General features: G+C 34.3%; 1 protein-coding gene across 2 annotated transcripts in view; it reads right to left on the bottom strand.

The window, feature by feature from the left end:
• Nucleotides 1–663: 663 nt before the first annotated feature.
• The window catches only part of ZC2HC1A (zinc finger C2HC-type containing 1A), a 60,394-nt gene continuing 44,147 nt past the window's right edge, over nucleotides 664–16,910 (bottom strand). Inside the window, exons 8-10 of one of the 2 annotated variants that reach the window (XM_027089710.1) lie at nucleotides 12,840–12,956; nucleotides 9,138–9,245; nucleotides 664–2,518 (exon numbers count right to left, since the gene is read on the bottom strand). In XM_027089710.1, the coding sequence (XP_026945511.1) occupies nucleotides 2,353–2,518; nucleotides 9,138–9,245; nucleotides 12,840–12,956 (391 nt within the window). In that variant the 3' untranslated portion in view covers nucleotides 664–2,352. The remainder of the gene's footprint in view (nucleotides 2,519–9,137; nucleotides 9,246–12,839; nucleotides 12,957–16,910) is intronic. The other variant, XM_027089711.1, reaches the window with a different exon arrangement.

Here is a 16,910-nt window from a genome sequence, read left to right on the forward strand (position 1 = left end):
AAGAGACAACAACAGCCATAATAATCTTACTTTTCCAAGCTAATAACTTTCAGAATATTACATAAGCAATTTTTACATTTTTAATTTATGCTTACAGTCATATTTTTATCCTACCACAATGGAAAATACTTGTGAAAATAAATAAAAATAAAATAAGTGATGCAAAGATCAAGGAAAATTTCTTAAAAACTGAACTATTGCACAACAAATCAACATGAGAATAATATATGCAAGTAATATAAAAATGCATTTAAATACATTGCATCATGGTTCATAATTCATAAATATATTTCACCTACTTACTGTTTATAATAATCTCTGGGTTCTGGAATTAGATGATTTCTTACCAACCCATTTCCATGTAGTACATTATAACATTTACTTGCCACAGTAAAATTCAGTGAGAAACAAACATGTGCCACTTTAAGCTCATTCACCTATCCCTTCCTTGGGCAGACAAAAAATGTGATCTTTAAAAATATTTGAAAGAAGACAGTGCTCAATTCTAGATCAAGACAAGAGTTTGAAGTTCTTCTTCATATGATTTATAATAATTAGAACAGAAGAACAAACTATTGAAATGGAACCCTAATATGTACATTATTCTCCTAAATTTATTACAGCTTATTCTAGTTGATGGAATAAGCTGTAATATTTTTTTTGACTTTTGACCCTTCCTTTTGACCAATATGACTGAATAAAGGCAACCAGAAAAAAAATTAATAGAAAGGAAAGAAACTATAAGGTAAATAATTCCCATTCCTACTAAGTTATCCCCTGCCCAAATGGAAAAAAAAAAAACAAAAACCCAAAACAAAAAAAACTAATGAATAAAATTATAAAGTATATGTATAAATAAATTTCAGAGAAAATTATAAGCCACAAATTTCTACAATGATCCTTACAATTGATCAGAATCATAAATAAGAAGTTAGAAACTACCTATATAGATCTGCTTGTACCTTTATAATAAGATCAAGGCTCTGTTAGGTTTGATTCGACAGAAACTACTACTGAATTACTGAATATGGCTGCACAAGCAATCAAAGGTGTCTACTACTAAATACTATGTTACACTGAAAGTGACAATGACTAAAAGCGGTATTTTAGTCAAAGTTAAAGAGGAAGTATAATTACATTTTTGTGAATGTTTAATTACATAATAAATCAGCTATCCATTAAAGCAATGCATTTTCAGTGGCTTTTTATTGTGATGTGAATGGTGATCCAGTGTTTAACACTAGAAAGGAAGTATGAGTAGGAAAAATTAGATGTTCTCTTAACCTACCCATAACTACATATAACTATACTTCAAGTGACTAAAATTCAAATCCTTTTAAACCTGCATGCCCTGCACTAATGATTAATTATGGAAGTTACTGTCTATTAGGTGAGATGGTTTGTTTTAAAATCCATTAATATGATTTCTTCTAAATCAAGTACATAGATATAAATGCAAGATTTTGCAAGGAGTTTTTTGCATCTTCTATTAAATAATTAGTATGCAAACTTTGCAAAAATGAAGTAGCAAATTAAAATTACTGTTCAGACATGAGTTTATGGAAAAGAAAGGAAAAAAGTGAAATTAGAAAGAATATATGTTCAACTAATACACAGTTAAAAAATCATTCAGCTATAACTAGAATGAGATACATCTGTATTTTCAGCCTTGTATCTCCAAAAAAAAAATTGCATAATTGCATTTTAAAGAATTGAGCAAAGATCTCTAAATTATATAATCAATAATACACCGAGTAAAGGGCAACAGAGACCATAGGGGGTTTTTTCCCCTCTCCTTCTAAAAAATATTTATAAAATTAATAATTAAAGAGCTCTACAGAAAAATGACCTCACATAACTAAGTGTAACTAAAAATATTCTCTTCAGTTCCAAAATTCCAAGCATCCCATCCTAAATGATACTATCTGAAAATAGGTACCAATAATAAAAATGTTTATTCTGATTTTCTGCTCAAAGTAATGATCATCCTCAAGCTTAAAGGGCTAAGCACTAGTGTTTGAGAGTTGGTGGAGGTATGCTTAATGTGCTTTAACAACAACAGAAAAGTAATACCTAAGTTAATGATTCCACTTGAAATTATTTTCTGACTGATAAGTGAACATCTCCTTGTATGGCACAGTTTAGGTTGTCAGGTATTTATTATATACAGTATATGTACACACACATATATACACACACACATTACACAGCCAAAGGATTATGCTCCAAAAACTGTTGAAAAAAGTATTATGAATGATTTTAGCACAAGATCACTAGAGGAAGTGCTCTAGATGTCCAAGCAGCAACAGTCATAAAATTCTGGACTTAGCTCTTTTTCTGTTTGGATTCTGTTCACAGAACCATTCTTCGAACGCCACATTCGCAGCAGAACTTTGCCCATTCTACAGGGTATTTAGTCCCACACTCATGGCAGAATTTTGGTAAGTGTCCCACTGAGTTTCCTTCAATGCCTTTAATGTTTCCACCATTAAGTGAGGAGACATAGTCTCCATCTGGCCTGGGGAGGTACAGAAAGAAAGTAGAAACACAAAGTTCATGTCAGTAGTTTTCAATCTGTAAGCCTTGGGAAACAGAACATAATATTAAGTGTAACTAAAAGCTTGCTTAATCTCATTGTTAATATTCTTCTAGTTCAGATTAAACAAAATCCATGGGGTCTTTTGCTAACCACTCCATCATGATCCATTGTTCTATTTGTCTACCCTTGAATCAGTATCACACTAATTACTATAGCTTCATAAATCATTCATGCATTATTCTTTAACTTGTCCTGGCTAATGTTAGGCTTTTGTTCTTTCATATGAAAAGAACTTGTCAGGATTCATAAACTTTGTTTGAAAATGGCACAGAATTTATACACTGATTTAGGAGAAAATAGATAGCTTTATAATATTGAATTTTCTATTTTATAAAGAAGGTATATTTCTACTTAGGTTTGAACATCTTTGAAGTTTTGTAATTTTCTCCATCAAAGTTAAACTTCTTGCTTGGTTTTTAAATTGATTCCTAAATACCTTAAGTGAGAGAGAGAGAGAGAGAGAGAGAGAGAGAGAGAGAGAGAGAGAGAATGTTTCTGAAGACTGCATTTTCTGTTTGTTGCTGATAAACAGATTGCAATAACTTTCAATATAATGATAAGAAAACCAGCAAATTTATTAAAAGACTTCATTATGATTTATTAATTTGTCTTTTTTTGGGTATTCTATATTAATCATAATATATATATGTAAATATAACAGTTTCGTGTCCTTATTTCCATGTCTTGTAATTTTAATTTTTTTTACTACGCTAGCTAGATGAAAATAGAAATTATAGCCGACATTCCTGTGTTATTTCTGCTTTTACAGAAAATGCTTCTTACATGCCACCACTAAATATGAAGAGTGACGTAGGGTTCTAGTAAATCTAGCGTTCTTGTCAATTTAACGACATTCCCTTCTATTCCCAATTTTCTAAGAGCTTTTTTAAAAAAATCAAAAATAGGTGGTAAATCATATATTATTATTTGACGAATACTTTTTAACCCTTCCATCTGTTGAAGTGAAAAATTATATTAATAGACTTTCTAATGTTAAATCAATCATTTTCTGTGATGAATCTACAGTGTCATGAATTTCACGTCTGTGGCCTGGGTTTGATAAATTTCTTGGAGATTTTTATATGTATTTTCAAGTTTATAAGTAAGCCTGATCATAATTTTGCATTCTCTCATTAGTCTGGATATCACGGTTTCACTAACCTTTGAAAATAAGTTGAAGAATGTTGTTTTTCACCTCACTCCCCTGGAAAAGTTTGGTAGAACTTACTATATAAAACTATCATGAGGGCTTCCCTGGTGGCGCAGTGGTTGAGAGTCCGCCTGCCGATGCAGGGGACGCGGGTTCATGCCCCGGTCTGGAAAGATCCCACATGCCGCGGAGTGGCTGGGCCCGTGAGCCATGGCCGCTGAGCCCGCGCGTCCAGAGCCTGTGCTCCGCAACGGGAGAGGCCACGGCAGTGAGAGGCCCGCGTACCGCAAAAAAAAAAAAAAAAAAAAAACTATCATGAGCCCATTTTGTGTGTGTGTGTGTGTGTGTGTGTGTGTGTACACCGTATGTGTGTGTACGTGCACTCGTGTAGTGAGGAAGCAAGCATAGTTTAATTACTGATCCAATTTCTTTAATGATTATAGTTTCTAGTTCATTTGAAATAAGTTTTCAAAAGTTATATTTTTCTAGGAAATTGTGCATTTTATCTGTTTCAAGTTACTGGCAAAAAGTTTTTCTTATAATTTTAAATCTCTGCTGCATCTGTGGTTGCATTCCTCTTTTCATTCTGCATATTATTTGTACCGTCTCTCCTTTTTTGTTGATCCATCTTGAGAAGTTTATCATTTTAAATCAACCAACCTTCTCGTTTTGTGAGTCTTCATCATGTGTTATTCATTCACTTATTCATTTAAAAATATTTACTGGGAGCCTAGTTTACGTAAAGTACTCCTCTTGATCCTAGAGTTAAGAGCAGTAACAAAACAGATAAGAATCCCTGTGCCTAGGGAGCTTAGTTTTATGGAGAAGAAACAACATAAATAACATACATAGCATGTCAGCTAGAAAACAATAAAGCAAAGAGGACATGGTACAGGGTGGCAGAGACTGGTCAGAGCCGTTAGGATTGCAGTAGAGGGGATGAAGAATGAAAGAGTTTGGAGCATGTTGTGACAACAAAGTAAATTAGAACAAAGGGCCTGACAAAATTCAACCTGATGACAGCAAGCTGATGAGAATTTGAATTAATTAAAGGTGAAGTACCACACAGAATCCTGAAGCTCCCTCTCTACCTCCTGCCAACAAAGATACAGAAGCCAAGATTCGGATCTACTGGTCTAATCAGGATCTCTTGCAGTTGCTGAGCACCATCCGGGAGGAAGCTCCTATTTGACCACCAGTTTTTTTCCTTAATGCTCTCCATTATAATCTTTTTATTTCATTAATTTCTGTTTTATCTTTATTATTTCATGTACTATTAGTTTAGATTTACTTAATTACTGATTTCTTCACCAGTCCGCCTTGCAAAATTCCTCCTCTTCTGGACACGTAACTCTTTCCCAAGATACCCCCTTTGAAGGTTCTTTTAGTCACGGTCTACAGCTGGTAAATTTTCTCAATATTTTTCGTCTGAAAACAGCTTTATTTCATTTTCATTCTTGGACTGACAGTAGAGCTCAGTGGTTCACAAAGAGATGTCCTTAATCTGGCAGCATCAGCATCACGTGAGAATTTACTATAAATGCAAACCTGTGCCCCACTCCAGACCCCACTGACTCTGAAATCCTCAGGTGGGGACAACGAGCTGTGTTGAAATTAGTGCTCCAGGGGATTCTGATGCACATTAAAGCTCGAGAACCACTGGTTCAGCTGGTGAACAATCAAAGGTCCACAGTTATTTTCCCTCGGCACCCTGAATGTGTGGATCGATTCCATTGTCTATTGGCTCCAAGTGTTGCAAGCGAGCTCTGTACTAGCTGGGTGATCCTCACATTGTCTAAGTAACGTCTTTCCTCTGTGGCTGCTTTTAAGACCTTCTCATGGTCTGTCTTCCCAAGTTTCATTACAATGCATCTACATGTTGTTTTCATTTCATTTGTCCTGCTTGGGACTGTTGTTGTTTGATTATGAGAACTCATGGTTTTCATTAATCCTGGATTATTTGAAGGTATAAATTATTCAAATGTTGCCTCTCACTCACTCTAGTTTCTTTCAACGTCTGACTCAACACATCATAGATCTTATTTTACCACCTATGATTTTTAATCTCTCTCACGCTTTCCTTCTCTTAGGACTACACTCTAGATAATGTCTTTGAATCTTTCCTCTAGTTCACTCCTCTCTTCTTCAGCCGGGTCTCATCTACAATTTAAACACCATCTTTTGAGGTTTTTTCCCCTTATATTGAGTTGTTTGGTTCTTTTGTAAAGATGCTCTAATCTTTTTTTGATAGTATATTATCACTGTTAATGACTTCAATTCCCTGTCTTGTCTCCTTATATACTTCAAACTGACTTATTTTACAAGTCATAATTATGATGATTTCAGTATCATAAGTCATGGGCACATGTGTTCGTTTTTTTTGGCTTTCATGACTGATTCCTTGTTTCCTTGTACAGTGTGAAATTTCCATGTGTGTTCTGTAATTCAGAATTGCAAGCTCATGTTTATTTACCTGTGAGAATCAGGAGGCCTGGGTTAACAGCATTTCACACCAGAGATGATTCCTTTTGCTTTTGCTTTTACAAGCTCCAAGGAAGCTCTTAAACCAAGAGTATCTAAGCTATTTTTTCAGTTAAGAATTTCTTAGAATATGCAGATGTTGTGCTTTCAAACCTTAAACTCATGGGAAGGTGTGCCTATAGTTATGAATTATTGGTGGGAATTCTCACATCCCTCTGAGCCATGGCTGAGACAGACAAGTTTCCTTGGAGTCTCTTATTCCTGGGTGGTAAAAAAATTTTTTTCTCCTAGTCCATCCTTTCACTGAGAGATAACCCTTTGATTACTGTGAGAGAAGGGTTAACACACTCTTTCTCCTTTTCTGTGGACATATTTGACCTTGGGATAACTTCCTAGCTCTGTTTAATGAAAACCCAACATAGGTGAAATGCCAGCTGTGTTTCTAGGCAACGGTGTTTGTAAACAGTCCACTGAAACTGGATATCTCCCTCAGGATAACCAGGAAGCTATGCCTATGAAACTGTTATATGAGATACTGGTTCCCTTTGGGGACAAAGGATTTCTCATTAAACTGTCCCTACACCCACCTATGAGAACTTATTCTCTCACACCTAAGCTGTCAGCTAGACAGCCAAGGAAGACGAGCTCCAGGACCGCTGCAAGGGCTCCCACGAAAGAGAAACACCTGACACCGCCCTGCTATTATCCTATATTTCTGTACACAATTCCAGTGACAAATGTAATATACTGTCATATAAGTATCTCTGGCTGAGTCTAAGAAGACTCCTTACTGAATCTTTCAGGAGTCTTGGCTTAGAGCAAGAGGCACGGCGGGAACGGCGGGAAGGGTAAGGAAAAGTTGTTTTTCACACTCCATTTTGTACAAGTCCAAGAAGTCAACTCCTCTCTCCCACAATGACCTTAAAACTCAAGTCTCTACATAGTGAAGATCACTGAAAACCTCAAATGTAGCTGCAGTGTGACAGTTAATTTACAATTTGACCTCTAGCTTCCTTTATATTTTCGTCTGTAGAAGTTCCCGTTACTTTTCTGAGAGCTAAGCTATACATTCAGAAAGATATTTTTTCTTTTTTATCCAGCATTTCTAGGTGTTTTGGGTGGGAGGGGTTGTCCTGGAAATGTAATCTATCACACTGCCAGAAAAGTAAATCTCTGAGAATTCTCTATCTGTTATGGTTATAATTATTTCTGTCTGGGATGGGGGCAGAGTATAAGTCAAGTGAGCAAGGCTCAAGCCTTCCTATCACATATAAAGCTCTAAAAAGTAAAAAAAAAAAAAGAATAAGCCAAACATTTTTTAATGTGATTTTTACTCCTGCCTGTTGACACTTCTTTTGTCCACCTCTTTGGAAAGACAAAATGATCCTTTTATTCAGTCATATGTATTTATTAAGTTTTCCATTTTATAAGAATGTTAATCTTATACTCAGCATTGATTCAAAACATGGTTCCACACATATACAACAACATAGTACAACCACACTCCAGGACTCTAAGAAACATAAGTTAACTTCTTTGATATTTAACATGTATTAAAACCTCAGGTGAGACAAACAATATTTCTTACAGAATCTAGCTGAAAAGACAGCAATTCACCAATTCCTCTACGGTCCTCATCTTATGCATAGGCATCACTCTTAAAACTTTCCAAATGGCAGATGCCCAGATCCCACTCTCCAAATTAAAGAAATCAAAATCTCAGGGAGGGACCCTGACGTGTTCATTTTCAGAAAGCTCCACAGATGCTTCTTTTTAATGGGCAACCAGAATGGAGAGCTAGCATCTTAGATACTTGAAAATCTATCCCCGGATTAAATCTGAATAATGACTATGTACATGTTACATACTTACAACAAAAGCAGACAATATATACAGTTACACATAACACACCCACATCACAACTGGTTTTGGTGAATCATAGGATGTCACATTATAGGCTTGCACTGAGGGCATCTTAAAAAAAACACCCTATGAAATCCACTGCCATATTTAGTATGGATTCAGTAGGGATGTTAATTAAGAAGTTAACAATTAAGTTATCCAGTGTCTCCTTATGAGAAATCAAAGGAGAACTTTTGAAGCCTCAGAACTAGTTGTACTTTCACAGAGAGAGTGATTTATTTTTCTGTTTTAGACATCATGAATCATGTAACTACTCCTATCCTCTCCTGTACTTTGGCTCCTAAAACAAAGTTCAAACTCCACTTTGTGTCCCAGGGCTAGTCCATCTCCAGGGTCTCATGACACACATTTTGTGGACTAACCCCATTCCTTTTTCCATTTCTCGTCTTTCCTTTTCCTATTCTTCCTTCATTTAAAAGAAAATGCTGTATCTCACTATACATCATGGCCTTCTGTACCTTTCCTTAAAACTTTCTGGAATAAACTGGGATACATATAAAAAATAAATATAACTGAAATGATTTCATTATATGCTTAAAAACAGAGTGAATGTCGAAGCTGTACAAATACTGTGACAGATCAGAAAGGGAAGTACATAGATAATCACAATCTCAGCAGGGGAATTTAAATGTATTAAAACGCTGCTGAAAATTATAATAGCAGTGGTGTAAAGGGTCAATTCAATTTCTAGAGGTAAAAATAAGCATGTTGCAGTTAAAATTAAGACATAAAAAACAAATGCATCCACTGTAAATGAACAAACATCCTTGAGTATTTACCATAAAGATTATAAGGTATAAGAAAACATTATTTATGCCCAAACTATTTCTTTAGTGTATAACATAAAAGCCAAATTAAATCATATAGCAAAGGAAAAATTAGATTTTCTATAAATAGCCTGATAGAAATTTTTGTATATGGTCCTTGAAAAGCAGCATATACTCATTTTTATTTTAGTTATTAGAATATCAGAGCTAAACATACCTGGCCATGTAGCTCTCAGTATATGTTTTTCTTTTGCTTGTAAGCATACCTGAGGCAGGATTTCTAGCCAAACTAGGTGGTGTGGAATTTCGAGGTTTGATGTTAGCTCTAGAAGAGAAAGAGATGGCATAATGAAAAACCTACTGAATAGTAAGCATTTATTTCTCAAATTGCTTATTTACATTATTAGAAAAATAATTAGGTACATATATACAATGGAATATTACTCAGCCATAAAAAGGAATGTAATTGGGTCATGTGAAGGATGTAGATGGGCCTAGAGTCTGTCATACAGAGTGAAGTAAGCCAGAAAGAGAAATACTGTACATTAACACATATATGTGGAATCCAGAAAAATAGTACAGATGAACTTATACGTAGGGCAGGAATGGAGACGCAGACGTAGAGAATGGACATGTGGACACAGGGGGCAGGGGAGGGTGGGACGAATTGGGAAATTAGGTTTGACATAAATATACTACCATGTGTAAAACAGAGAGCTAGTGGGAACCTGCTGCACAGGGAGTTCAGCTCAGTGCTCTGTGATGACCTAGATGGGGGAGGCTGGAGGGGGTGGTAGGAGGGAGGTCCAAGAGGGAGGGGATATAGGTATACATATAGCTGATTCACTTCATTGTACCGCAGAAACTAACACAACATTGTAAAGCAATTATACTCCAATAAAAAATAATAATAATTAGAAGCTGTAGAGAGGTAAATTCAAAAGATTAAAATCCAAATGATTATTTCAAAACTGAAATCCTTAATACTAAGGATAAACCAAAGCATTCTGCATTTGGTAACATTATCTTGATGGTACATAAAATCATCTGACATATGTATATATTCTTTAGATGAAATTTATAAGTTAATCATTCTAAAAGGTTTCAAATTTTTTAAAGTTGAAATCTACAGTTCCCTCAAAATAGAGATGTGTTTCGTTAAGTGCCTATGAATAACTGTTAAATAATAATGTTAAAAGCGTATGAGGTGTGGTTAAAAAAATCAGCTAACCATTTTAAAAGGATAATATTCTATTTACGAAAGTCTGTTGTTGGAAAGAGCAACTAAAATAAGTGGGTTAATATAAAGATTTAATTTCACCAACTATACAGCCTGGGCTACCTGTTACCAGTAAAGAAGAAGTTGTGGTTGGATCATAACTGAATTCCCTTTCTGAAACTGTCAGAATCAAAGAAAGCTTGTAAACTATATGAGGTAATAATGGTAAAAGTATAGGCTTTGGAATTCAGATGAATCTGGATTCAAATTCCAACTGTTTCTGAACAACTCTGTGGTAGTGGCAATCTCTCTGAGTCCAAGTTCCCTCATTTATAAGATATGGCCATCATCGCTTATCTTACAGAAAGTTAGATATATAAATTGTAATTTTTATAAACATTTAGCATAGTTGATGGTGGTAATACTACTATGGCTACTGCTACTACAAATTAACATTTATATAACAGTGCTTACTACGTTTGGTATAGCTACTTTTCTAATTGCCTTCATATAAAACTCACTCAATCTTCAAAATAATCCTATGAAGTAGGAAGGATTAATAATTCCATTTTACAAAGGAGGCAACTGAGGCAAAGAGTAATTTACCCAAGGTGACAGACACAGTCAGTATGTTGCAGAACCAGGGGTAAGATGTTCAATACAGTGTTAATTCCCTCCCACTCTTTAGAAATTTAGTCAAATCTTTTCATTTCAGAGATAAGCAATGTTGTGTTATATGATCAAGTAGGATACTTTAAAAAATGCCTTTATATTGGAAGTTCTCAAACTGGCTGAAATTCTTCCTTTTCTACTTATACAGCAAAGTTGGAGAGAGTCTCCCAAAATTTTAAAGGGCTATCTCCAAAATACATGCAGGAAATAACAACATCTACTATTTTTCAAATGCCCATTGCATGCCAAATATGATACCAGGTACTATACATACTTTGCTTCTTTAATCTTCACAAAAATCTCAGAAGATATTATTCCCATTTTAAAGTTGAAGAAACTCATATTCAGAGATTAAGTGAAGTGCAAAGCTATTACATGGCCAGAGTGTTTGAACTTGAATTTAGGTGGGTCTTATTACAAATCTTATATTCAATATGCAAGCCCATCCATGAGGTGTATTCTACTCTACTTTTATACAGCCTCTCTAGGGATGTTGTAGAACTATCACATGCCTTTTTAGGAACTCAATCTCTGAAAATTCATTGCCAAAGGATGGCAATTCCTCCAAGTAATAAGAGTTATAAGAGAATCAGGAAGGACACATTTCTTTTTTGGGGGGCTCTAGAATAAAGTCTTGTTAGAAATCCTACCACCTTCATATAATATGTACATGAGATATATAGATAATGCAAACAAACCCATGCATATACACACACAACTTCATTATCAATAGTTATTCAAATAATTAGAAAATTTTAAAAATTAAAGAAAAATATAAGGTTATCAACTACAGCTTCCATTATTCAATGCCAATCGTGTACTTTTAGTAACATCTATGAAGTAGAATCGGAATGTTGAGAACCATTCTTAAGAGACTGGAGAACTAGAACCATTTTGAGCAGTACTTAAAACACGTTGCCCCAGTCTCACATGGTCAACACATTTTTCTTCCTGGCCAGAGTCTGAAAAGTGCTACCCATATTATGTATCTATAGTCTGCCTGCTGTAGTTCAAGCAATAACAAAGAAGGTTTAATTTTGGAACTGCACTTAATCTACCTCACTGCTAATCACTGTTTCTCTGAGATCTGCTTCAGAGAGTACAGAGAGCTGGAGTACAAAGAAAAAGGCTCAGGGCACAAATTTTTCCTTCTAGGATTTATCACTAACTACTTAAGAATAACACATGATGGCTGCTAATGCATCAAAGACTTTTCCCATCTTTGTTTTATTGTATATCTAGTTAAATTTATTATAATCTAGTGTTAAGAGAATGTTGTAGCAGGCCTTGGTTTAAAATTTAACTAAGTAAACTCTATTTAACAACATATTTTTCAATGTTAATATGTAGTTTAACTTATGAGACCCTAAGTTCATCATTTTAAGATGAGAGGGCTAGACTTGCTTTGGGGGCCCAAACTAGTAAACCTTGAAGGCCTGTGCAGGAGAGCTCCAAGACTGCCACTGCCACTCTTGCCTCACTCAGTCTGCTAGGCCAGTACACAGAGGGGAGTGTGCTTGGCAGTGTCATAACCTTTTACCTGTTTTATGTGGAATTTGTAAGCATCTAACAAAAAGACTGAGGATCCTGGATTGAATGTTTTCTAAGATTTCTTTTTTCTCCAGCTTTTTTATAATAATTTATCGTCTGCTTAACTAAAAGATAATCTAACAGTGTTATATATGATGTAATATTCCCCGTATTCTTCTTTAAAAAATGTTACTCCTAAAAAAGAGCTTCATAAAAATAACAATTATTGAAGGTGACTCCTATTTCGACCCCCTAAAAATTAAAATTTAATGGAATAAAATGAAAGCTCTAAAAACAGATTTAGGACAATAGAAATGTTCATCAAAAATCAAAGTGTGATAAATCCTAGAAGAGTATTTAGTACTTCTTGGCTTAAAAATGATTAAAATAAAAAAAAAAATTAAGTATAGGAATGTACAAATTTACAGTGTTCCGTTATATAAAGCCTTTAAGGAAATATCTGAAAAAGATTAATCAAACTGAGTTACAAATACTTACTTGTAAATGGGTAATAACTCATGTCTTTTGATGGCACTGTCTGATTTTGTATCACTGTCATGCAACCTTTGCACATGTCTTCCAGTTCGAAGTGGAGGGCCTAACTTGTCCATCTTACTATTAAAATATATAAAGGTGTACCCATAAGGAGAATGCTACTGTTTGTTTCTTTATATTAAAAAAAAATTTTTTTAAGACATTATTCTGGTTCATCAGAAATCCAACCCCCAAGCTCTTAATTATCTGCCAGGGTAAGGACTAACGTCAAAAAAGAATCCTCAGATAGTTCATACAATGTCCATTATTAGATATGAATATGCTGACTATGCAGGCCACCCTGCCAGTTTTGATAAATATCCTAACAAATCCCACACTTATACACAGCAGGGCAATGGAATCAATAAAAAAAAACTTTAGAAGGATTTGTTTCAAAGAAAATTTGTGAAGCCAGAGATGAACTGAAAGTTGTTAGTCTGGTAAATAAAGACAGATTTGACGTTTGTTCTTGTGGAGCTCACAAATAATCTAATTTTCCCCTTCCTTGAATCATAGAACCTTTCTCTGTTTTCTTCTTTATTAGTTTATGATTTCCCCTACCTTTAAAAATTCCAAATATAGAATAATGAATCAAATAATGTATTTTTATCTTTATCCCTATCTGACTTTCTAACAAAGAATGACTATTTCTAAAATTTATCCAGAGAAATGTAAAACATGATCCTATGAAAATGTGGATGGCAATTCTAAAAATCACATGTAAAAAGGTTAAGTGGCCATGCCATCTGAAACTTACTAATTTTTTTTTAAACCAGAAGTATAAAGGATTTCCATCTAGTGAATAACAGAAAAACTACAGGTTTGCAAAGAACTCATTGTTTTACATCAACCAAATTATATTATCACCAACCAATATCCATTCATAGTAGGGAGCAGGGAAAATTAAATTAGGAAACTAGAACTATCTTAAATGACTACTGAATGATACATCACTGCTTGATAACTTAAAAAGTATCGGGCTTCCCTGGTGGCGCAGTGGTTGAGAGTCCGCCTGCCGATGTAGGGCACACGGGTTCGTGCCCCGGTCCAGGAAGATCCCACATGCCGCGGAGCGGCTAGGCCGGTGAGCCATGGCCGCTGGGCCTGCGCGTCCAGAGCCTGTGCTCCGCAACGAGAGAGGCCACAACAGTGAGAGGCCCGCATACCGCAAAAAAAAAAAAAAAGTATAGTTTTTTTAAAGGGATTTTTTTTTTTTAACTCATTTAAACCCTGAGCACCTACTATGTATCAGGCACTGTGCTAAATTCTGGGGATATTGTGGCAAATAAGACAGACCTGATGCTTTGTTCTTACTAAGGAGTTTAGTGTCTAAAAAGAATTTGTTCATTCCTCTAGATAATAAGGGTCTCTAAGGAAGGACACATTTTATCCACTTTCTGTTCCTTCAGTATCCTATACATAGCAGGCATTTTGATGTAAAAGGTGATATTAATATTTTGCTGGTGGTGATACTTAAATTAGGTGTTTACGTCATACTCCCAAAAACATTTTAAAGGATTTTTTAGATGCCTCCATTAAATATATGTATATATATCAATATTTCTGAAATTTCTGAGACATTAGTCTCAGAACATTAATTCTGAGACTCATGTCTCAGAATATTAATTTTATGGGCTTTATTTGTGAGAGATTACTGGAAAATTCATCTATTTCGAATTTTACTTAAGAAATCAGATTTCTCTTTAAATTACTTAATAACAATCAAAACATTATTGTTCCAAACAGTGTTTATCTCACAAAAGCCATCTGTGGATTTGGAAAAAGAAATAAAAGATCTTACTTTCTTCCTCAGAAAAAAGTTATTGCAATTAAAATTTAAAAATTTAGAAACATTTTAAAAATGAATTCCTCTAACATGATAAGAACTATTAAAATCTTATGTACGATAAAACAAAGGAGATGAGTAAAATCTAAAGGTAATTATCTAGTGGGAATATTACACATTTTCCATATATGAAAAAACTGCTAGTATTTTTCAGATTTTAAAAACGTAATTAAAAGGCAGTTCCAGTGATGATTTTACTGTATCACATACCTGTGTTATGAAATTCAACTCAGTTGATATATCTACCTAAGTATATGTATGTGTGTGTTCAAATGTTACTTAGGCTAAATGTTAGCATATGTTGTATTAAGCTCAAATCACTTGAACTTATGTTCCAGTAAAATCTGCTACTGTTATGCTATGTTATTATCAAGGTCTAACCGTACAAAAATAAAATTTAAAAATTTCATAATGTAATCAAGATTATATAATACATAAATTTATACATAAAGTATTTTCTATAATTTTTAATAAATATAATTTTATATAAATGAATTTATATATTTAAGTGTTTTTACATATAAATTTTGCTTACATATATATTTTAAATACCATGAAATAATAGTCAATGTTGGGCTAATTAAATACATTTTAAAATTATCCTGGGACCTAATTAAACTTAAAGGCTTTTGCACAGCAAAAGAAACCATTAACAAAACAAAAAGACAACAAACTGAATGGCAGAAAATATTTGCAAGTAATACGACCTTTAAGGGGTTAATATTCAAAATATAAACAGCTCATACAACTCAACATTAAAAAAAACAAACAAAAGACCTGAATAGACGTTTTTCCAAAGACACCTACAGATGGCCAACAGGCACATGAAAAGATGCTCATCATCAGAGAAATGCAAATCAAAACCACAATGAGCTATCAAAACTTACACCTGTCAGAAAGGCTACCATCAAAACGACCGCAAACAACAAATGTTGGTGAGGATGTGGAGAAAAGGGAGCCCTTGTACACTACTGGTGAAAATGTAAACTGGTGCAGCTATTGTGGAAAACGGTAAGGAGGTTTCTCAAAAAACTAAAAATAGAACTACCATATGGCCCAGTAATTCCACTCCAGGGTACAGATCCAAAAAAAACACTAATTCAAAAGGATACATGCACCCAATGTTCATAGTGCCATTACTTACAATTGCCAAGATATGGAAGCAACCTAAGTGTCCATAAACAGATGAATGGATAAAGAAGATGTGATATATACATATATATGTACATATATACACACACACATATGTAATGAATACATACATACATACACACACACACACACACACACACACACAAACACACACACACAGACATACCGGAATACTATACAGCCTTAAAAAGAAATGAAATTTTGCCATTTGCAACAATATGGATGGACTTGGAGGGTATTATTATGCTAAGTGAACATAAGTCAGAGAGAGAAAAACAAATACTGTATGGTATCACTTATATGTGGAAACTAAAAAATAAAATAAAATAGTGAATATAACATAAAAGAAACAGACTCACAGATATAGAGAACAAGCTAGTGGTTACCAGTGCGGAGATGGAAGGAGGGAGGGAGAGTTTGGGGCAAGAGATTAAGAGGTTCCAACTACCATGTATAAAATAAACAGGCTACAAGGATATACTGAACAACACAAGGAATATAGTCAATATTTTATAAGAACTATAAATGGATTATAACCTTAAAAACTGTGAATCACTATGTTGCACACCTGAAACATATAATACTGTACATCAACTATACTTCAATAAAAAATTTAAAAGGTAAAATTATCAGTTTATGAAAGAAGACCTTTCAAATACTTAAACGGTTCCCTAAACTGACTCGGATCCAGACCATTTACCATCTTCATATTTATTTTAGTGAACAAGAACACTTCTTTGCTCACGTCTCCTTTTCTATTAAACCCCTTCTTTTCTGTCCCTATACCTTCAGTAGTACTAAAGATAAGTCAAAGCAGGAACAAGATAAAGGGATACTTGAAAAGAAACTGAAATCTTTGCAAAAGTAGTGACATATTTTCAAAAGCAATTTAAAGTTTTAAACCCAACTGATTGCTCTTTGGTCAAAGTTCCTTCCTTCTCTATGTCTTTCTTGGTCTTGCACACCATCAGTAACTGACTTAAGGAAGTGAATAAACAAGTAAAGGAACCAGGAGTTCTCTATTACATGTTTGGCCT

Source organism: Aethalodelphis obliquidens, unplaced genomic scaffold (assembly GCF_003676395.1).
Source record: "Aethalodelphis obliquidens isolate GAN/ISIS:26980383/991018 unplaced genomic scaffold, ASM367639v1 scaffold68, whole genome shotgun sequence".
Lineage (NCBI taxonomy): Eukaryota > Metazoa > Chordata > Mammalia > Artiodactyla > Delphinidae > Aethalodelphis > Aethalodelphis obliquidens.